Source organism: Xenopus laevis, chromosome 7L (assembly GCF_017654675.1).
Source record: "Xenopus laevis strain J_2021 chromosome 7L, Xenopus_laevis_v10.1, whole genome shotgun sequence".
NCBI lineage: Eukaryota > Metazoa > Chordata > Amphibia > Anura > Pipidae > Xenopus > Xenopus laevis.
The window spans coordinates 72514370-72538019 of NC_054383.1; the positions used below are offsets into that span (position 1 = coordinate 72514370).

Sequence of the window (23650 nt, forward strand, 5' to 3'; positions counted from 1 at the left end):
CAAACCCCCATATGTAATATATGCACTAAGTTTGCCTAGGAGCAGCAACCCATAGCAACCAATAAGATGTTTTCATTTAAACATGTGACCAGTAAATGCTACCTGCTGATTGGTTGCTATGGGTTACTGCCCCATGTCAAACTTACTGCCTTTCATTACAAAACCCTGACAATGTTTCAATATCTTTAATATATAGAGAATGGGTGAGTGCAGAGGAACTTTTGTTTTGTCTATGTGAAAAGTAGCATTGCATTTGTGCAATAAGACATTCAGATGCAGGTGTACTAGACACAGATACAACCAGGTCAAAAAACATGTCACACATAGCTTAGATCACCTGCTATATCAAAGCCTAGCAGACACCCAGCCCAGGCTGGGCTACTGGTTCCAAGTGAGCAACAGCTAGAGGGTATCACACTGCCTGCCAGCCCACTTGCCTATCCATTAGGGCTACTAAATGCAAGTGAGCAAATAGCCAGAACTCAGCACAGTGAGGTAAGCATAGGATCCCATTAGCTGCCAGCCCCGTTATCTATATCCATTAGGGCTATTAGTTTGAAGTGAGAAATGGCTAGCGCACACCACAGAACAGAATAGGAACACTTACCTTATCTGCTGCTCATTATGCCAGGCTATAATTAGGCCCATAAAAGCCATCATATTGCAGAACACCAGATTCACATCCCAGACAGACAGGCTTCACAAGCTTACTGTGAATAGAAGCACTTTCCTGATGCTCCTGGAGCAGCATTCTGGGCTGCCGAGTTAGAGAGCGGACAGGACCACCTTATTTTCCTATTTCTGGGAGTTGCACAGTAAGGAACCACTTTATTATACTTAGCCAGGGTAGGACTGGGCCGGCGAGACACCGGGAAAAAACCCGGAGGGCCCTACTGGCCCAGACCCGATCCCCACAGCCAGGTCTGGACTGAGAATGAAAATATGCCCTGGCATTTCAGGTACACAGAGGCCCAATCAGCCCATACAGAGGCCCACTAAATAGTGACTTTCTATGGCACGTTACAGCAGCTCCTCTGACATTTGTCAGAACCCACAGATTGCCAGACCGGGCCTGCCCACAGCCAGCAACGTCTTCGCTTTCTGGCCTCCCCCCAACCACCCAATCGCATGAAGAAATGATGCACAGGTATGTGTTGGCGGGGGATTTTAAGGGGGACAGACAGAGATTTGCACTTGAGGCGGGGGGGGGGAATGGGGATATGCGGTGGTTGCCCGTTGGGATTTTTGGTCGGGCCGGAGGTCCATGAGGGGCAGGGGCCCATACCCCCCCCTGTCCTGTGCTGTACTCAGCTGGTGTCTGCACAGGAAGGTAAACAAACTCACCTGCTGAGACTACACCAAGGCAAATTAGCCAATTGGTGTTGGTGCCTCCTGCAAGGGCCAAGTCTGCAGCCATTTCTAGCTGAAAGGCTATAGAACAAAGCTTTTTTAAGGGCTCTTACTCACGGGCGGTTGTAGCTGCGCTCCCCTGTGTTCCGTTTTTCTGCGTTCAGCCGCAGGGGAGAGCAGGAATAGACACGTTAAATTTTTTCCAATGGGGCTGTACTCACACAGGCGCGTGTAGGCGCCGAACGCAGGTTGAGACGCAACATACTGCATTTTTCCTGCATGAGTACAGCCCCATTGGAAAAAATGTAATGCGCCTATTCCTCCCCGGTGGCTGAACGCAGAAAAACAGAACCGCTCGTGAATAAGAGCCCTAAGAGTGGTTCACTTTTAAGGCAACTTTGCAAACCAATTGCAAATTGTCACAGAATATATTCCTCTCTATATCATATTAAAAGTTATTTCAGGTGAACCACCCTTTTAAATAGCTCAAGCCTAGGACCTTTTTTAATATATATATATATATATATATATATATATATATATATATAATGTGATGTGTAACTTATTATTAACGATTAGTTACAAACATGCTACTTTAAGCTTTGTTTTTAACCATTTATGTATATTTATATGTATTATTGTTGATGGATTGTTTTGTGGGGTATATTTTTGTTGCGGTATGTGTTACTAGGGGGTTAATGTATTTTAACTTAACTGACGCATCATTGTGACACTGTTGGTTTCCCGCCAAAAGTGTAGATTTAAGACTACATATGTTTAGCACTTTGAGAATGTATATATATATATATATATATCAAATTATTATTTTATTTTATAAGTCCTGAGAGTGCGGATTCTTCGCGAAGTATGACATAAATATTGATGTTTCTGCACCCAGGCATACAAACTGATTTTGTCGAGAGCACTGGTAGCCCTTTGGATTACATATATATATATATATATATATATATATATATTAAAAAAATATATATATATATATATATATATATATATATATAAAAATATATATATAAAAAATATATATATATAAAAATATATATAAAAAATATATATATATATATATAAATGTAGGGAAGTGTTATTTGCCCTTTCCCTAACTGCATAACCCTGTGACTTTAAATCTGGATCCACCAAAAGCATGGCTGCTGCTTGCACTGCAGTGAGACAGTTTTCAGCCACAGCCTGTCCAATCAGCAAGAAGGATTTGCTTCTGACCTTGTGACCTCTCTGAAAGAAGTTTGGAGACAAAATGAAAGTGAGGCTTAGGTTAACCAGGAAGAAGAGAAGAGGAAAGCATGGACTAATACACTGAGAGCAGCCTGCAATCTCTCCTTCTCTCTTGTGAGTGTTCCTGCTGATTTATCTGAGTAGGAAGCTAGGGATTTCACCTATAGAATATTTACCCATATAGGGAATCCCATAGTCAGAGCACAGGGAGTTAGTTAACCCTTTCCAGTCAGCCATCATAGTGACTGGAACTAGTGCAGCTGCCTGAGCTATTGCTAGGGAAGTAATCCCTGTAGGATAGATAGGACTTCAGCCCTGTAGTGAGTTGCCAGCGTGTACATCGGATCTGGACTGTGGACTCCGTGACAGTGGATCTCCTCAGGAATTCAGGAAGCCTTTCCCTACACCAGCATCCACAGCTCAGTGTGGATTAAAGCTGCCAGACTGCTTCCCTGTATCTGCTCTGCCTCACAGGATCTCTTTCTTCTTTCATTATCACTGGGAGTTGGTGAGACCTTCACTCTACACACCCCGGGGTGCATCAATCTAGTGTTGCAACACATACCTCTTCTATTACTACTTTGGTATATCCCCTCAGACCCCTAGTGTGCACACTCACCATTCTTAAAGTGACAGTAGACATTTTCATACAAAAGGGTGATACTTATATTGTCTAATATTCATTGTATTATTGTTATTTTACTGTTCTTATTGCATTGCATATATTGCATTCCTAATATTACATATTACTGCATATCTGCCTATTGTGTGGTTTATTGTCTGCTACAATTGGTACCGAAATCACTGCTATTGCAGTTCCCAGGGAGTTGTATGCCACCAATATCTGGTTTTAGCCCTGGGTGGAGGCACTTAACTTATCCAAACCCCGCAAATCTCCCACTTAGCGGAGGCTTGGGATCTATACTGTTAGCGCCACAGTGTGGCCCTGGATATTCCTGCCAAGAAAGGGTTACATATATATATATATATATATAAAATATATTTTATGCACTGAGCTTGTCAAAGGAAATGCTGCGTGTAGAGTGGTAGAAATTGTGGTGGTGAGAACAGGGGGAGGGACTCTCCTGGTAAGTACTTTTGAGATCCAAATAAAACACTTATGCTTTAGCACGATTGCAACAGTATGTGCCATCCTACTTCTTTACTAAATGGAACAAGGGAACCAAGTCAAGCAGCAAGGTTTCTGGATAGAGAACCACCAACATACAGCATAGTCTTTTGAACTATTGTATGCTACGAAGTACTGACATGGAGATCATCATGGGAAATGCTGCATGTATCGTGGTTGAAGTTTTTTTACCACAACCATGCTGTGGTCACACCCCCACATACCACACCCATTTTACAAAACACACCCTTTCCCATGTTTGGAATGATTACGTCAGAAGCCAGACATAGTGGTCCGCCACCATTGCATGACACATTGTGGTCCAAAGCGTTCCAAACAGTGGCACCTACATTTCATGCCAGTAAGATAGCCAATGAGCACTCTATTAACCTCAGACTTGCCGGTAAGATCACTGCAGAAATAGCCAATGAGCACCTCATTAACCTAAGATCACTGCAGAAATTAGATGACTAGAGAGTAGTAAAGATCATTTTGCTCAGCTTAGCTGTAGATTTGGTTGAACAGCCTGTCCTCGCTTTCTTTCCAGACCCATTCAGGCAGTCCCGAAACCTTTGAACAATTTTTCAGTCAGACGGATGACTAGTGAGTATTAGTAGTAGATACTATTTTGTTCAGCTTAAGTATAGCTCTGGTCATGCAGTCTGGCAGCCCTGACTCCCTCCTAGACCCAGTCAGACAGTCTGAGATCCTTTGAAATGATTTTGAAACCAGATGAGAATCAATTTTTTGCTCAGCTATAGACAGTGGCAATAGGGTTCACTTATCAATTAGATGCAAAATTAATTTAAATCAGATCATGTGTGACTGCCATACATGGGCAGATTTAAAAACAGGCAGCTTATTGGACTGTATATGGGCAATGCATAGAAGATATCTGCCCAAAAATGTTTACAATATGTATTGGACAGATTATATAACCCATCAGGCAAGGACCACATCAGCAAGTTCTTTCCCAATGGGCCTCCATCACTGGGCCTAGGGCAAAACAATCTGATCAGCCCTATAACGTTAGTAGCCTCATATACATTCATTTGGCAATCTCTCTAAATGATTTTGAGACCTTTGAGTGTATGGCCAGGTTTTGTTCTTGATGGATATTATGAGCTTCAAATTTAAAACTGCTGTCTATTGCAGTGGTCTTTTCAGTGTGGTTGAGTCTCACAGGTCTAGAGTCTAGTTACAACTACCACATTTTCTCGGTTTTAGTCAGTTTGTTCGGGCGGGACTCTCACGTTTCAACCCAAAGTCTAAAAACCACACAGGTGGGTGAAATGGTTTTACATGAACTTGACCTCCATTTGTATGAGTAACAATCTCTATAAAGATTATAAACTGTTGGGTTGCACATTCCAGTGTCCCCTAAATTCTGGGGCATATTACAGAGCAAATATTTCCAGTTACAGTCAATAACTCTTCCTGTGGCTAGCATTGTTGCCTCCCACTGGGGTCCTATGTCGCTTTAAGCTAGGGTTCTATTTGCAAGGCGTTTGTAGGTTAGCTATAGCCTGGGCTGTCGTAGTTTTCCTCCCAAACCCCAAAAATATACTGCCTATTAAATGGCTCCTGCTTGATAACATTACCCGCAGTGTGACACGGGTTTAAAATGCAAGCTGAATCTTATCTGTATCGCATAGCAGTATGTCGATGTTATATAAAACAAAGCCTACTAATACTAACCAGGAGAAAAAGCAACACAACCCATATTTAAACATTCTACAACAATTTAAAAAGTCTGTCCACTTGTGCCCTATTGATGCTACTATGATGTTGCAAATCAAAATTAACTCCATACTCTCAATAAGATTTTAGGGTAGGGACACACGGGCAGATTCTGGGATATTTAATTGCCTGGTGACTAATTGGCAGTTCTTCTAGGTGACAATCTCCCCGAACTGAATCTGCGTGCTTCCTGTTCGCAATAGTGAAAGTCGCCTGTGCTAAAGCACACGCAGTGCTTTGTTTTCCGAAATCACCCGAAGTTTCCTCGTGAGGCAACTTCGGGTGATTTATGAAAACGAAGTGCTGCGTGTGCTTTAGAGCAGGCGACTTTCACTATTGCAAAAAGGAAGACACGCAGAGGCAGTTCGGGAGATTGACGCCTAGAAGAACCGGCGATTAGTCGCCAGGCGACTAAATCTCCCCGAATCTGCCAGTGTGTCAGAAGCCTTAGAACTAGCGATTCGTTCTCCCTATCAATGCACCCTAGGCAGCTGCCTCTTCTGCCTACCCCTTGTTCTGGACCCCACTCACTTTGTCTCCCGCCGTCTAGGTGCAAGTTACCTTCGTGGTAGGGAAAGTGATAGGTTGACATGGGTGATTATGACTTTATTGCTACAGGTAGAACCCCCATTTTATGTCTTTCAGGGGACCAGGGAAAAACTATGTAAAATCAGGGAAAATTTAAAACACATGTACTGCTTCCCTTCTGCTCCAGCAATGCTCACCACTTCTGCTGCTTCTCAGTCTTCTGCTCTTTCACAGTACGGCAGCATATAAGCCCCCTCCTGCTCCACTGCAAGGCACAGCTTTCTTCCTTCTCTGCTCACAGCTTGCCATTTTTGCATGGAGGGTCACCTTTCCTTTGCCTGCCTTCTCCACTTTAGGTGGGTGAAATGGTTTTATATGAACTTGACCTCCATTTCTTTGTGGAGTAACAATCTCTATAAAGATTATAAACTGTTGCAGTGTCCCCTAAATTCTGGGGCATATTACAGAGCATATATTTCCAGTTACAGTTAATAACTCTTCCTGTGGCTAGCATTGTTGCCTCCCACTGGGGTCCTAGGTCTTTTCAAGCTAGGGTTCTATTTGCAAGGCGTTTGTAGGTTAGCTATAGCCTGGGCTGTTGTAGTTTTCCTCCCACACCCCAAAAATATACTGCCTAATAAATGGCTCCTGCTTGATAACATTAACCGCAGTGTGTGTTAATGTGACACGGATTTAAAATGCAAGCTGAATCTTCTCTGTATCGCACAGCAGTATGTCGATGTTATATAAAACAAAGCCTAATACTAACCAGGAGAAAAATCAAAAGCAACACAACCCATATTTAAACATTCTACTCCATCAAAAAGTCCGTCCACTCGTGCCCTATTGATGCTACTACGATGTTGCAAAGCAAAATGAGCTCCATACTCTTAAAGGGGTTGTTCACCTTTGTAACAAATTGACAAATCTAACAGTTCACATGAATAGAACAAACTTTTCCATAGAAATAGTTAACAGAAAAAGTACAGTTCAAGAGATATTCACCTCAGAAGTGTCCCTGTACTAATCCTTCAGTTCCACACAGACCCTGTGCTGGGAGGGGGTCACTGACCCCCAAAAACACTACAGTGTTCACTTCCTCTTCCTTATATGACATCACACATTGTACTGGCAGCTAATTTAACTCCTATTGGCTATGTCTGCTGTCAATCTGTTACTGCTTCCTGTGCTGGGGAATTTGAGCAGCATTCAGGTACTGAAGAGAAACTGTTACAAGTTTGTGAGAGGGAGGGGGAGTGTGGGCTTGTGCTGCAGAGACTTCAACTGTGCAGATGGGGGGATCAAGGTGCTTGGGACCTGGAGTTTTCTGGATAATGGATCTTTCCATAATTTGGATCTTCATACCTTAAGTCTACTAGAAAATCATATAAACATTAAACAAACCCAATAGGCTGGTTTTGCTTCCAATAAGGATTAATTATATCTTAGTTGGGATCAAGTACAAGGTACAGGTATGGCATCTGTTATACAGAATGCTTGCGACCTGGGGTCTTCCGGATAGCAGATCTTTCTGTAATTTGGATCTTAGTACTAGAAAATGGTGTAAACACTAAATAAAGCCAATAGGCTGGTTTTGCTTCCAATAAGGATTCATTATATCTTAGTTGGGATCAAGTACAAGCGACTGTTTTATTATTACACCGGAAAAAGATATCATTTTTAAAAATTTGAATTATTGGATTATAATGGCTACTATGGGAGATGACACTTGTACTTTCCAGAAATATATTATTATTTTTTTTGGGGGGGTCCATGTATTATTTTGTGTATTTACCTCATAAAAAAGGTAAAATATTTTTCTGGTATAGATCCTTATATCATGAAAAATATAACTTTTTCATTTTTTGGTATTTAGAGCTCTAAATCTTGTTCCAGAAGTGGAACACTTAAAAAAGGTATCGTTTTCCTAGGTAAATTACCGCCCCCCCGGGAGAGCGCACAAAATGTTCAAAAAATGTACCTGCCCTCATCACTGCTCTGCCTGTCACTTAGGGCTGCCACCTCACCCTTTTAAAACCAAACACATATGAAATCCACAGCCTGCATGGCTAATTAGCAATTCATTTAGATGCATGATACATGGCTGCACAGAAATCAGTTCAGTCTGCAGCATCTAAATGAATTGCTAATTAGCCATGCAGCCTGTGGATTTCATATGTGTTTGGTTTTAAAAGGGTGAGGTGGCAGCCCTACTGTCCCTGCTAGATGTGTAAGTTACATACGTTTCTAAGCAAGTCAGTGCTGGTTTTGTTGCAATTTTGTAAATAACTGACATTATGCTTAATGCCAAAGGTTGCCAAACAATGTTGCTCCTTCCTTTTCTGCAGTATTTGTCTGCTTGGCTGTGTGATTGTTACAAGGCAGGTTTGTTTATATGCTGCGTCTGTTAACCTCTGCCATTACAATTGAGTAATCAACCAATGATCATTCAAATTATGTGACTGGTTACAATTCACAAGCACCCAATAAATTACTAGGAGGAGGGCAGTATCAACATCCAATAGGAAACAAGTAAGGGCAAAGTCTGGGCATTATGATGTCATCATATAGGAAGTTCTTGGTGTGTCAGGTTCAAAATAGGCCACTCCCATCACTTCAGAAAACTGGTCTGAGAGACAGGAGAAGGGCTGAGTTAATAGGTATAAAAATTAGCTTTTATAATGGCATTTTTACTTTTTGTTATGGAAAATGGTTTTTCTAACACATTGAGAGCATTGTTAGTGGTTTCATAAGATTTGTAGATTGAAGGTGAACAACCCCTTTAAGGCCTGGAGTGTGTAATCTGCCTCCTTTGACCCAAAGCTAAAATCCACATGACAGTAATCAAAATAACCACTCAGACAACATAATTAGTTTTAGGAAAAAAAGGGGAGGTCATATTTATTAAAAAATCTTAATGAATAATTTTCCAATAAAAAATGCGGGCCCCCAAATCATTCCAATTTAAAAGGATAACACACGTAGCACCATTGCAAATGGGCAGGCCCACCACCAGTTGTCATAATACACATGTATGGGCTTCTCCTGTAGGGAAACTCCCTGACCCGGAAACAAAAACCAGTGCCAGTGAGCCCATCAGTGGTTGACATTAAAATAGGCTTCAGCTGGTTTACCCCCGAGGCCTGAAAGCAAAATTCAGTGCCAGGTGGATTCCCAGTGGTTGCCACAGATCCACGGCCTGCCATGCATCACATGGGGCCTGCATTGCCGCCACAACATGGAGGAGTATACCCAAACTCCCTCTTTTGTCCCCAAACAAATTTACTGTTTTACATGACCTCCCAGTTTCCTCTCTGCTGTAAAGCCCATTTTTCTTTTTTAAACTTACCATTTTCTCCAAGTGCTCCCTGCGAGTTAGGATAAATAAATTACCCAATTCTGAAAGGTGGGCGCCATGTTGTCTTTCCAACCCTTGAACTCTAATTCTCATGCTGCGCTATTTTATGACAGAACCCCCACCATGAGAAAACATAAGGCCATTTACTGACTGACCAGTTATTTTTTTTTAGCTCTCTATGATTAGCTATGAGGTGGCGCAGTGACCACTGTATACACTGCATCATCTCTGACCAATTCATTGAGATTTCAGGCTTTCTTCTTTTTTTATATTTAATTGTTATGCTGTTTACTGTGGTTTGAATGTTTATTGGATTTGTTCAGGACTAAATTTGCTACCCCCAGTTGCAAAACTGTGGTGTTAGGTGTACCCCACGACTTCTCTGATTTCTGAATAAGGTAAAGTAGCTGAGCCCATCTCTTTTACCTAGCAAGTGTAGTCTCATCTGTTCTTGGTGGTTTTTCCCCACTGTAGCTCAGTGAATATAGGTATGGCCCACCATCCATGCCTGAATGCCTTTCTTGACACACTGTATGTTTGTAGTTTGTAGTACTTCTAAGTGTTTCCAAGGCTGGCCTGTAAAACTGCCCTTTTTCTTTTTGACCTGAACTGAAAAAATAGAGTTCATTGCTCCTAATGTACTAACAAAAAACCCTGAAAAGTTTAGCCTGGTCATTATCAGGTACATGTTACTTCACCAGTAGCTTTTAAGCTACTCCAAGACCCTTTACTGCAGCTGGCCATTTTTTTTTCACCCTACAAAGTATACTACCACAGCTAGTCGCAGTCTGATTTGGCCAGCCTGCCATCCAGAAGATAATGCCAATAGCTCACTTATGCATAGTGCCCAATGATATTCTCTAACTGCAACCTGTTACTCTGATATCTCTTGTACGATTAACTGCATCAAACATGTATAAGGCAGTTTGACCAGTCTTACCATTACCATCTGATTCCTATGTGAAGGAAAGCCAAGCTTCACGCTGCTTTTTTACCTGCTCCAGGTGTTAGCAGCCACCAAGTCCTTAATATGATCATTCACCTGGGAGAAAAAATCTGGCAAAGGAGGTTAGGACACATTTTTCCCTGCTTATCAGCTACTGGAGCCACCTTGTGAAAAATTGCATATCAATGACCATCAAAGTAGGCTCCAAAAAACATATCCTCCAGCAGTGTCTATGAGTAGGTGTATTTTTTTTTTTTTTGCAAAGTAGGCTCTTCTGCCAAACTATAACTCCTTTAAATAAACTCCCATACCCTGAGATCATCCTTGACTGTGTGAGGATGCATAATTCTATAGTATGAAACAATTCCTTCAGTTAACAATAGATCAAATTTCAAATCTGTAACAAATCCTCTCCATTGGTATCACGTTGCAGGCAAAAACCTAGCGCTGACTCAACCTCAATTTTTGTCTAATTTATATTTTTTGAATACCCCAAGGGGTGAGCATATAAGACCTTTGTTTACCAAGAGCAGCCTCCTTGTCTATTTTTCCTTGAAGGACCAGTGGGAACTGAGAAACTGATTTAAAGTTCCTAATTCTGAGTTAACATTTGTGTGACTTGTCTGTTGAAACCCAATTGAAAAAATCCTGCAACAATAACTGATCTATTCATACAGGTTCCCCCACAGAAATTTTTAGGACATTCGGATTAATTGATGGTGGGCCCTTTGAAGGAATGAAAGAATTGTTTGCCACTGGCCCCTTGTCCTACACTCTCTTATGCATTTAAAGCCCTATTGTACTTTATTTTTTTATAAGCACCCAGCACTTTTTGTGCATTTTAAACCGATTTCCTCCAACTTTTTTCATAGATCATGGATCAGATCATTTTGCATCAGGTCATATTTGAATCAAGAAATTCCACTCCCTGAAGAGTAGACCTCAAGCATTAGCTAAATGTATTTCAGAGCAGTAAGGCAATGCTCCGGATTTTTCTTAAATAGCAGTTAGCATATACCAGAAAAACTTTTCAGCCAGGGAATCATCTGCTTCTTTTGCTTATCTTTCTCACCACTTATCCTTTTCTTGAACCTCCATGATATCAACACATTTTGAAAATCTCCATTGCCTTCTTGGATTTAGGGCCCAAGTAACCATGATGAGAGGTAATTACACAGGCATGAGGGTTCCCTGCTGTAGTAGCTCTAACCCAGTTAGGCTCTACTCTGTGAGGAGGCTTGTCCCTTGGCCTGTTTTTACTATTTGTTGAACTGCCTAATGTCCCACTCCCCAGCAGCAGCACCCTTAGAGATCCACCCTGCCCATCAGGCAGAGCTATTTCAATAAATCCCATATTCAACTCACCCTTTTTTAATAGGTCCCTCTGTGTACTCTGCTGCTCTGCCTGATTGTGGTCTTTCTGAACAGTTACCTGCTGTTTCTGTGATTATTGCTCCTGCTGAAGACTCAGGACATCTTGTAGCTGCAACTGTTGCCCTGTTGATGCTGCAGCTTGTTGTTCTGATTGATTGACAGCAATATACTTGTAGGGATTGAACCTGTAACCAGAGTTAGGGAGAGGAAAGAGATACCACCCTAAGATACAAAAGCCTGTTTGCCTTTACTCTATTTTTAAGGCCATTGTTTTCCCCAAGCAACCCAGGGAGTTGGCAAATAACCTTAACTAAATGATTTCTGTACGTAAATAACAAACAAATTAAAGTGTAGCTCATTTCAGAATTAAATGAATCACATCTATATAAAATAAGATTACGTTGTATGACTGGACCACAACCCCTTCAGATAAACCACAGAGGCCATACATTGTGTCTAAAGTCTAATAAACAAGCTTTTCCAACTTTTATACATAGGCCTAACTACACCTTCATTACTCCCAACAGAGGCAGTTATAAAATATAGCTATACAGCAAACATAAGCTAATCAGACCCAGCCAGACACAAAGGTTACCCATAGTACCTAGCAAAATAGGTAATTTGGGTTGAAAAATAAAAAATAAAGTCCATTAGGTTCAACCCCTCCAAATGAAACCGAGTGCACATACATAAACACACCCACTGAAATTATATATACCAATATCTATATTAATTTGTAGATTTAAAATTACTATAGCTTTGCATATTATTATTGTCCAAGAAATCATCCAAGCCCCTCTTAAAGGCATTAACAGAATCACAACATCACCCGGCAGTGCATTCCCCAACCTCACTGTCCACACAGTGAACAACCTACACTGCTTCAAATGAAAGTTCTTTTCCTTACCCATAATAATAAACAGAATAACTAAAGGTGGCCATACACGGATAGATCCGCTCGTTTGGCGATGTCGCCAAACGAGCGGATCTCCCTCCGATATGCCCACCTTGAGGTGGGCAATATCGGGCTGATCCGATCGTGGGCCCTAGGGCCCAACGATCGGATCCTAGCGTTCGCCAAACGGGCGGGTGGATCGCGGGACCGCATCAACGAACAGATGCGGCCGCGATCCGACGGGATTTTTAACCCCATCCGATCGAGATCTGGCCGACTTTCGGCCAGATCTCGATCGGGGAAGCCCGTCGGGGGCCCCCATACACGGGCCAATAAGCTGCCGACTCAGTCTGTCGGCAGCTTTTATCGGCCCGTGTATGGCCACCTTAACTCTAGTACCTGGGCTATAGTAACCATTTCCTATCTGCACACATAATGTAGGTTATTAGGAATACGTTTTATAATACACCAACTCTGCTTTTGTAAATGAGAAGCACAAGTGTCTGCTTTAAGATACACAGTACAATTATACTTACACCTTATGTCAAGGTTCCATTTTGTTCAAAGTCCTTCCATGCTTTCTGCACATAGAATGGGATTCTAGGGGCCTCATTGAAGCAACAGGACATCCCTATTTTCCTTCTCAGCTGCTTTCTTGCTTGCTGCTTAAAGTGGACCCGTCACCCAGACACAAAAATCTGTATGATAAAAGTCCTTTTCAAATTAAACATGAAATCCAATTTCTATTTTTTATTAAAGCATTCATAGCTGTTGTAAACTCATTTAAAAATCTCAGCTGTCCATCAAATATTGTCTGCCCCGCCTCTATGCCTAGGCATAGAGGCGGGGCAGACAATTGCTTTCACTTTCCATTCAGCACTTCCTAGATGTCACTGCTCTCCCCACATTCCCCCAGTTCTCTTAACCATTTAATTGTGTAACCAGGACATGGGGATGGACATCGGGTCCTCCATTCTGGTGCACAAACAAGATTCTGAGACGATACAAGACTTGTCTTAATAACAGTGTCCACAAAATGGCTGCTGCCTGCTGGTTATAATTATGAATTCCCAGACTGAAGGAAACAAGATTCAAATAATTTATAAAGTGTAATTAAAGTTCATTTTGCTTGACTAATGTGATAAAATAGGATTTGGAATAATTTTTTTGGGTGACGGGTCCACTTTAAGAAAAATGCCATTCATATTCTGTTCATGTTGAATATCTTGCTGCTAGGATTGCCAGCTTTTCTGGATAAAAATACCGGCCTTCCTATATATTTATCTTTTTTCCCTATTAATAACATTGGGATCAATCAGCATTTTTACCGGCAACCCTACTTGCTGCTCCATTCCTCAGGTAGATCCTTAGAAAATCAAAGTTAGTAATCACATTTTTAGTAATGATGCCTCTCTGTTTACTACAACTCTAAGTACCCTTGCTATCCTAGTCCCACCCATAGATTTTCCCTCCTCTCTAGCAGCCTATTGTTTTCCCAACAGAAAACCCCCCAGACTGGTCTCACCCCCAGCAGCCAGCCCATTGCTTTCAAACGAAACCCCCAGACTGATTTCATTGCCTTTTCCAGCAGCCCATTGTTTCCACAAAACCACTCAGACTGGTGTCGTCTGGCATGTTACTACACACAGCCCTTATTGGGCTTCACTTGTTGTTACTGCACTCAGCTTCTTAAGATTTTAGAACTAGCTATTCGTTCTGTCAGTCTTTTTCTACTACACAGTACAGCCTCCACATTGTATCCAAGCAACAACTAGCAGCCAGACAATCACCGCCCTTCCACTCGTCACACAACTCCCCCCCTCTGACCGCATTGCATTGTGGGACACAAACAAACTGATGAGCTCTACTCCCCTCGTCCCCCACCACTGAGAAGTGGAATATTCCGAGCGCTTGGGCCTGTGTGCTCGGTTGCGTAGGCACACGCAGTCGTAAGCACTAGAGACGGCGTGGACCAATTGCCCAACAACAAAGGGGGGAGGAAATCGATGAGTAAGAGAGGAGGTCGCAGCGCAGCTAGAGTGTAAGGTAAAAACAAGTGGCTCTGCATGCAACTAGCTGCTATTAATGGCCTTCCAGAGAGGCCTATTTCCCGCTCCCGTGTCTTGGACGGAGACAGCAGCAGTCACTCACTCTTTGAGTAAAGCGGCGAACCCAGCAGCAGGCCGCAAAAAGCCCAAAACGTAAGGTGAGGTTATAAAGAGTAAAAGTGGGTCAGCTTTCCTGCCTGGTCTCTTGAGGCTTCTTTTTGTAGAGGTGGGAGGGGTTGAAATGTCTGCCCCCACCCACTTTATTTCCCGCCGTCTAGGTGCGAGTTTCCTTCGTGGTGGGGGAAGTGATAGGTTGATTATGACTTTATTGCTACAAGTAGAACCCCCATTTACGTCTTTCAGGGTACCAGGGAAAAACAATGTAAAAACTGAAAATCAGGGAAATGTGTTAAAACCCTTAAATGTGACATATACAAAGGAAATAAGGTCAGAAGTCATCATTTTATTTAAAACACATGTACTGCTCCCCTTCTGCTCCAGCAATGCTCACCACTTCTGCTGCTTCTCAGTCTTCTGCTCTTTCACAGTACAGCTGCATATAAGCCCCCTCCTGCTCCACTGCAAGGCACAGCTTGCCATTTTTGCATGGAGGGTCACCTTTCCTTTGCCTGCCTTCTCCACTCCCCAGTGCCTGAAGGAGTTATTCAGTGTAGTGCCGGGAGCTCCGGTATGAGAAGACTGTCACATGGCACCATCTCACTTATGTTCTTCGCTGCTGGCCTGCTGCCAATGGCTGGATCCCAGTGCTGAGTGTTCATGGCAGCGGTGTCCTGCTGATCTCACTAGTTGCCTTGTTTGTGCTGCTGGAACTGTGCGTCTGTGAGTAACTTTCTTCCTGGGGGGAGGGGTGGATTTAGAGAGGAGGTCGGATCGGATGCCATGCAGCCAGGCAAGCTCTATTGTGTGTGTCAATTACAGTTTGAGTGTGTGTTTGTGTGTGTGTGTGTTACGGTGTGTGTGAGTGATTAATACATTTGTTGCTGTGTGTGATGCCAGCTGTGCCCACACTCATGCCCCTTTATCTCACTGTTTTACCTTTGGTCTGACATAAAAGTTCCAGGAGTAGGTTCTTCTCTCTCTTCTCCCTGGGCCAAGGTTGTAGCTTGTTGGTGCTGGGAGTTGTAGTTCAATAACATGTGCTTTCTACATACCCTTAGTAGGGACTGCCATACAACTCTCCCTGCCAATTTAAAGTGGGCAGTCATATTTGTAAAATGAACATGGTAATCAGGGGTGTGGCCACAAAAATGGGCGATCTTTTTATTAACAAAACGTTGGGAGGTATGCTTCAGCTTGTTTTAATCCTTTCCTTGCTGGGTGCCTTTTTGATTTTGTAAATCCCTGTGTTGCAATACAATGTTTTATGAGTATTGTACCATTCAAGAGTCATAAAAATCTTTCAGAACAGATGACAGTATGATATTGGCATGTTATTTTTTTTTATTAAAGGGGTTGTTCCAAACACTTTTTTTTCAGTTCAATTGTTTTCAGATTGTTCCCCAGAAATAAATACTTTTTTCAAATACTTTCCATTATTTTATTTTTTTTACAGTTTTTTTCAAAATCTAAGTTTAAAGTTTAATATCCCTGCCTCAGTAATTCAGGTACAATTTTGCAACATTTAGTTGATACATTTTTCAGTAGCATCTGTGGAGTTTTAGCAAATATTCTATCAATTCTAACAGCTGCCTTTAATGCAATTTAGGGATTCTGCTCAGCAGGGACAAAGATAAGAAATGTATCCATTTAGAACAGTTGACAGGGTTGGTGACCCCCTCTCCCAGAGCAGCTTTAAAAGGTGAAAATCAAACTTTACACTATCACACATAGAAAATAGAAAGTAATTGGAAAAAGTCTTTATTTGTGAACAATCTGAACCCAACTGAACTTAAAGGGATCCTGCCATGGGAAAACATGTTTTTTTTCAAATTGCATCAGTTAATAGTGCTACTCCAGCAGAATTCTGCACTGAAATCCATTTCTCAAAAGAGCAAACATATTTTTTTATATTCAATTTTGAAATCTGACATGGGGCTAGACATTTTGACAATTTCCCAGCTGCCCCTGGTCATGTGACTTGTGCCTGCACTTTAGGAGAGAAATGCTTTCTGGCAGGCTGCTGTTTTTCCTTCTCAATGTAATTGAAGGAGTCTCAGTGGGACATGGGTTTTTACTATTGAGTGTTGTTCTTAGATCTACCAGGCAGCTGTTATCTTGTGTTAGGGAGCTGTTATCTGGTTACCTTCCCATTGTTCTTTTGTTTGGCTGCTGGGGGTTGGGGAAGGGAGGGGGTGATATCACTCCAACTTGCAGTACAGCAGTAAAGAGTGATTGAAGATTATCAGAGCACAAGTCATATGACTTGGGGCAGCTGGGAAATTGACAATATGTCTAGCCCCATGTCAGATTTCAAAATTGAATATAAAAAAATATGTTTGCTCTTTTGAGAAATGGATTTCAGTGCAGAATTCTGCTCGAGCAGCACTATTGATTTATTCATTTTGAAAAATGTTTTTTTCCCATGACAGTATCCCTTTAAAAAAAGTGTTGGAAGGTGAACAAGCCCTTTCAAGACAAGGAATTCACTGGGTGTCTATCATATTTGCTTTAAAGGAGAACTAAAGTCTAACTAAAGAAGTAGCTAGAAATGTTGTACATGATGTTTTGTGCTTTTGTACCAGCCCTGTAGCATTAGCGTATATTACAGACAAACCTCATTTTCTGCTGGATAATTTGTGGCAACCCCTAAGCTTAGTTTCTCAACAGCTTTTCAGAGCCCACTGAGCATGTGAGTGTCACAGACACTTTCCAAAATGGTGACCCCCTGTGACAAGTTTGAAGTCCTGGATCATTGCTGCTGTTGAGAAGCTGAAACTTTAGGCTGGTGCAATAAGTTCAATATATAAAAAATGGCATATTTAGCCACATTAATTCTTAGGTTTTAGTTTTCCTTAAAGTGCACAGTGTTAGCCTGTGTGCACACCTCATGTAGGCTGACAAAGTGCCAGACACAGAGCAAATGTGCAAGTGGAGTAACAGCCTAGTGTGGTATTAGCCATAGGGCTTGCAAACTGCTGCTGCAAGAAATTTTTTAAAAAAAAGTTGTTTCCCCCAGTGATAGATGACGCTTATCTATTGATATGATTTTTTTAATTTCTGATTCAAAATCTGAATTTTTTGTTTTTGTTTTAGACTGAGGGCTGCTGTATTCTGTTTTAAAAAGTGGCTGAATTGAAAGTCAGAATGGGTGTGAAGACATTTACTCACAATTCACCTGGACACAGCCAGGAAATGCTGGGAAAGTTGAACATGTTGCGTAATGATGGACACTTTTGCGATATCACCATTCGTGTGCAGGACAAAATCTTTCGTGCTCACAAGGTGGTCTTAGCATCGTGTAGTGAGTTTTTCCGAACCAAGCTTGTTGGTCAAGCAGAGGACAGTAGCCAGTGTGTTCTTGACTTGCATCATGTCACCGTGACAGGCTTTACCCCACTCTTGGAATATGCATACACTGCAACATTATCTATCAATACTGAAAATATTATTGATGTTTTAGCTGCTGCAAGTTACATGCAGATGTTCAGTGTTGCAAGTACATGTTCCGAGTTCATGAAGTCCAGTATTTTATGGAACACACAACAAGAAAAGATTCTCGATACAGGACAGGAAAACCCTGTTAACTGCAATAACTTTAGGGATGGTAGCCTTTCACCAGTCTCTTCAGAATGCAGCGTTGTAGAGAGAACAATTCCCATCTGTCGGGAATCCCGTCGTAAGCGGAAGAGCTACATTGTTATGTCACCCGAGAGTCCACTGAAATGCAATACACAAACAAGCTCTCCACAGGTTTTAAACCCTACGCCTTCCTACGCAGAGGCAAGGAATCAATCGGTAGACTCTTCCCATGCTTTCCCTTGGACTTTCCCCTTTGGCATTGATCGAAGGATACAGTCTGAAAAAGTAAAGCAAATTGAGTCCAGAACATTGGAACTACCTGGACCTTCTGAAGTTGCTAGGAGGGTAACAGATTATGTTGCCTGTGAAAGCACTAAAGTAAGTTCTCCCTTGGTTATGGAGGATGATGTTAGAGTCAAAGTTGAAAGGTTAAGTGATGAGGAGGTGCATGAAGAGGTGTCTCAGCCTGTGAGTGCATCTCAAAGCTCAATGAGTGACCAGCAGACAGTCCCTGGAAGTGAACAAGTTCAAGAGGACTTGTTAATCAGCCCACAGTCGTCTTCCATAGGTAAGATACTTCACAATTTGGTCTCTTTATGGGATGCTTACACATTGTATAAATACCTTTGCACAGGCTGCAACAGAGCCCTGCACTTACCATCTGCCCTATGACAGGCAGTAAGCATGGAACTAATTGTGCTTGCCAGAAATGCACTTACTATATATATATTGCCACTTTTCTAATCCCCCACATAAGGTTCAGAGTGCAACCAGACCCTGTTTTGGGGCTGATTGTCTGTTCAGGGCAAGGTGCAAAGCAGTCTACTGTATTTATTGTGATTTGTGCCCTGCAAATTTTTAACTGGTCTCTGTATTTGCAAAATGAAGTGAAAATACCCATGTTTCATTAGGGCCGGTGGTGGAAGGTATATACCGTATATACTCGAGTATAAGCCAAGTTTTTCAGCTCCCAAAATATGCTGAAAAACTCTACCTCGGCTTATACTCGGGTCAAGCGCAAAAACGGTTGCCGGCATCTAAGAGTAGTCGACAGCGTCCAAGAATAGTCATCGGCATCCAAGAATAGTCTCCAAGAATAGTCACTGGCATCCAAGAATGGTCGTCGCCGTCCAAAAACGAGACGCCGGCACCTCCAATGGGAGCAGAAACCCTCAATTTTTTTGATTGAAACTTACCAGAAGCTGCTGCATTTCTCACCCTAGGCTTATACTCGGCTTATACTCGAGTCAATAAGCTTTCCCAGTTTTTGGAGGTAAAATTAGGTACCTCGGCTTATACTCGGGATGGCTTATACTTGAGTATATACGGTAGGTGTCAAGTGCTTTTTAAATTAGTACTGAGGAGTGTGCTATCACACTAGCACTTGCATCGTAAGTAACCCCTACATTTTTGTAGAAAAAAAATGGTCAGAATGATTCCCCAGAGGTATAAATAGAATAGTTAACTTTATTTATGGCCATTTGGTGTCTTGTTTTACTTTCACCTATAAAATGCTTTAGGTATGCAGCAAGTAAGTTTCAATGAATTTGAATTCATTTTCTGTATAACTGCAAAGACCAAGAGAAGGAATGTTGAAATAAGTCCCCCCCCCCAACTGACCCCACAAATATAGTATACGTTTATTTTATTGTAATCAGGCAGTGGCTTACTTCCTTACACCATCACCTAATTCAGATTTCTCAAATCAACACGGAAAAATAGATTTACTTAACTAATAACGCTAAATGCATACACAGTGAGTAAAATGTAATACACTGTGAATGGCTACATGTGTTTATTTAGCTTTTTGTGTTTTTTGAGAATGGCTGTCAACAGAATAAAGTTTATGTACTTACTGTATGTCTAAAAATATAGTTTTTTATCTGCCATACTGTGGTTTGGTGAAAAAAGTACTTTGCTGTTGAAATAAGTTTGAGTTATTTGTTGTGCATGCATTGTTTATAGCTTATCTTGCACAGCACATGTTGGCCCTGTACTTTACACCGGCCATTTACTAGAGATCTGTACAGGTCTCCCTTTGTATGTTGGTCCAGCGCATACTATTTCTTGTGTGTTTTAAAATTCACAGGCAGACAGACACCTGTCTGTCTGTTGCCACCTTTTTCTGTTGTCGCGTGTTTTGGGATTTTGGTCCTGGTAGTCCATTAGAGCAAAACTGAGCATTTAAAACCTCTGTGTGCCATAGACTTTATTCCTAAATCACTCCTAGCCACTCAAGCAGAAAAGTAGCAAATGCAACTCTCTTCCTAATTGTAGAAGTAAAATTCATAAAAGGCCAGATTCAATTCAGTGAAAAAAAGTAAGCTCATGCTTTATCAAGTGAAAAGTCATGGACGAGATTCAATTGGAGGAAAAAAAACTTTTTTCTCCAAATTCAGTTCCAATTTTTTCCTATTGACTTCAATAGAGTTTTCACGAGATAAACCATGAGATGTTTTTCTGAATTGAATTGCATCTCAAATTGAATCTTGTCCATGACTCTTCACGTGATAAACCATTTTCTCACTGAATTGAATCTGGCCTAAAGTAAGTAAACAATGTTCTATTGCTGGAAACTATTATCTGAATTACATCATGATAAATATTGGTAACTTTTTCAGAAGCAGAGCAAAAAATTTTAACAAAAGAAGAATGCACACTATTACAATATACTTATTACAATATAAAACAAGATGTAGTTTTCAGGCAAAATTAAAACATTTTTTTAAAGAAGCTCTATTATCCCCCCACAAAATGTATATACAATATTGTTTACTACAACGGTTAATCTGATGTGATGTTAATAATGCTAAAATACAGCTCATCATGGACCTTTAAGACCTCCTTTTAACCTGTTTAAATTTTAATTTCAAATGTACTTAAAACTTAAGTCCCCCCCCCCCCCCCCCCCCCGGGTGAACTCATCTTTATCCAGATTAATTTGGCTTTCCGGACATGTTCTGTCCCTCCAACTTGAAAGCATATGGCATGGTTTTGCTGATACGTAAGCAGGGAAATAGCATTCATAAGTAGTCAACAGTTTGTATTATGTGTTTAATATCCCGTTATTATGCCATTATTAAGGAATGTTCAGCTATTTTAAGCTGTTTTGCCTAGCAAGGCAAAATGCCCTGTTTCATTTCTTTAATGACTACCACAAATTCCCAGTGAAGCAATCAAATACTTTCCATTTGTCTCATCTATGTCATATTCAGTCAGGAAGCTAGATTATACGGCATGTGTTACACATTTGTTTGTAACACACTGATGTAACTAGGTCTGATAGCCAAAAACAAATACTAACTATTTGAAATAAGAATGTGCGTAGTGGTGGAAAAATTCTCATTTTTGTAAATTATGCTTCACTTTCTTATAAGAATATAAGCCTATGTTGGTTTGATTAGGGAAGTCCGAATAAGCTGCCATGTCACCCATAAATATAATTTTATCTATGGAATAAAAAATTACTAAATGAAATACCCCAAATTATTAAATTCATGCTCCACAAAATAATCTTAAAGGGGTTGTTCACCTTTAAAGGAACAACAAATAGTTAAACTATTTCAGAAAAAATTAAGGCCAATTTAAAGGAACAGTAACACCAAAAAAGAAAACTGTAAAGTAATTAAAATATAATATGCTGTTGTCCTGCATTGGTAAGAGTTATGTGTTTGCTTTAGAAAGCCTACAATAGTTTATATAAACAACCTGTGGTGTAGCCATGGGGGCAGCCATTTAAGCCGATAAAGGAGAAATGGCACAGGATACTTAGCAGATAACACATAAGCACTGTAATATATTACAATTGTATTCTACATTGTGTATGTGTTATCTGCTGTGTAAACTGAGCTTTGAATGGCTGCCCCGATAGCTACATAGCAGCTTGTATATATAAACTATAGTAGTATTTCTGAAGCAAATACCATTGTAGGGAAATAGTACATTATATTTTAATTACTTTGATGCACTTAAATTTTTTGGTGTTACTGTTCCTTTAAATTGTAGCTTATAATAAGCATTCTATAACATGCTAAAAGTTAGGGGCAGATTTATCGATGGTCGAATTTCAAGTTCACAGGAGTTTCTAAAAACTCCCATCAACTCCCACAAACTCAAAATTTAAAAAAAAAATGGGCAACTGAAATCTATTACAAAAATCATTTTTTTTAAAAAATGGGTGAATAGTATAGAGGTGTAAATTCTAATCGAATTTGATCTAAAAATTTTTCACACACTTTTTTTTTTTTTTTTTTTTCAAAAGTCCACCGAATGACTACAAATTGATTGTAGGAGGTCCCCCACAGCCTTAAACACCAATTTTGCTGGTTTTAGATTTTGCATAAGCAAATTCGAATTCTTAAAGGGATACTGTCATGGGAAAAACATTTTTTTGAAAATGAATCAGTTAATAGTGCTGCTCCAGCAGAATTCTGCATTGAAATCCATTTCTCAAAAGAGCAAAAAGATTTTTTTATATTCATTTTTGAAATCTGACATGGGGCTAGACATATTGTCAATTTTCCAGCTGCCCCAAGTCATGTGACTTGTGTTCTGATAAACTTCAATCACTCTTTACTGCTGTACTGCAAGTTGGAGTGATATCCCCCCTCCCTTTTCCCCCCCAGCAGCCAAACAAAAGAACAATGGGAAGGTAACCAGATAGCAGCTCCCTAACGCAAGATAACAGCTGCCTGGTAGATCTAAGAACAGCACTCAATAGTAAAAACCCATGTCCCACTGAGACACATTCAGTTACATTGAGAAGGAAAAACAGCAGCCTGCCAGAAAGCATTTCTCTCCTGAAGTGCAGGCACAAGTCACATGACTTGGGGCAGCTGGGAAATTGACAAAATGTCTAGCCCCATGTCAGATTTCAAAATTGAATATAAAAAAATCTGTTTGCTCTTTTGAGAAATGGATTTCAGTGCAGAATTCTGGTAGAGTAGCACTATTAACTGATGCGTTTTGAAAAAAACATGTTTCCGATGACAGGATCCCTTTAAAGGGACAGTATATGATAAATTTAAAATTTCGATTTATTTATTTTCAAATCGAATTTGGACTATTCCCTAAATGAATTACAATAAAATAAACTAGAAATTCGAATTTAAAAAAATCTAATTTCCAATCGACCTTTGTTAAATCTGCCCCTTAATGTAATGGTGAACCATCTCATAAAAAAACTGAAGGTTCTTTTCTAGTAGATCCATAACATAAACAGCCATGAATTTAGAATCATACACAGAATAATAAGAGTACACTAAATTACATTTTAGAGGAAGGTATGTTGAGTTAAATACTCTCCATAGTTCATCATCATTCATGGGATCTTGAA

At 40.6% G+C, this 23650-nt stretch overlaps 1 protein-coding gene and 1 long non-coding RNA gene across 9 annotated transcripts in view; one reads left to right on the forward strand and one right to left on the reverse strand.

Annotated features, from left to right (window-relative positions):
- Nucleotides 1-12837: 12837 nt before the first annotated feature.
- On the reverse strand, nucleotides 12838-15851 carry LOC108696384. Of its 2 annotated transcripts, none has more exons than XR_005962525.1 (3): nucleotides 15673-15851; nucleotides 13753-15472; nucleotides 12838-13233 (listed from the first exon to the last, which is right to left on the reverse strand). It is a non-coding gene; the product is annotated as an uncharacterized LOC108696384 (long non-coding RNA). The 2 variants fall into 2 exon arrangements; XR_005962524.1 differs by having other exon boundaries at nucleotides 12838-13266; nucleotides 15128-15472; nucleotides 15673-15850.
- Nucleotides 14474-23650, forward strand: part of zbtb44.L (zinc finger and BTB domain containing 44 L homeolog) — a 40073-nt gene continuing 30896 nt past the window's right edge. For 3 of the 7 annotated variants that reach the window (XR_005962403.1, XM_041568456.1, XM_041568460.1), the window contains exons 1-2: nucleotides 14636-14774; nucleotides 17830-18883. Coding sequence is in view for 6 of the 7 variants with exons in the window: in XM_041568456.1 (XP_041424390.1) it covers nucleotides 17881-18883 (1003 nt within the window). In the remaining variant the exon portion in view is untranslated. 7 annotated transcript variants of the gene reach the window in all.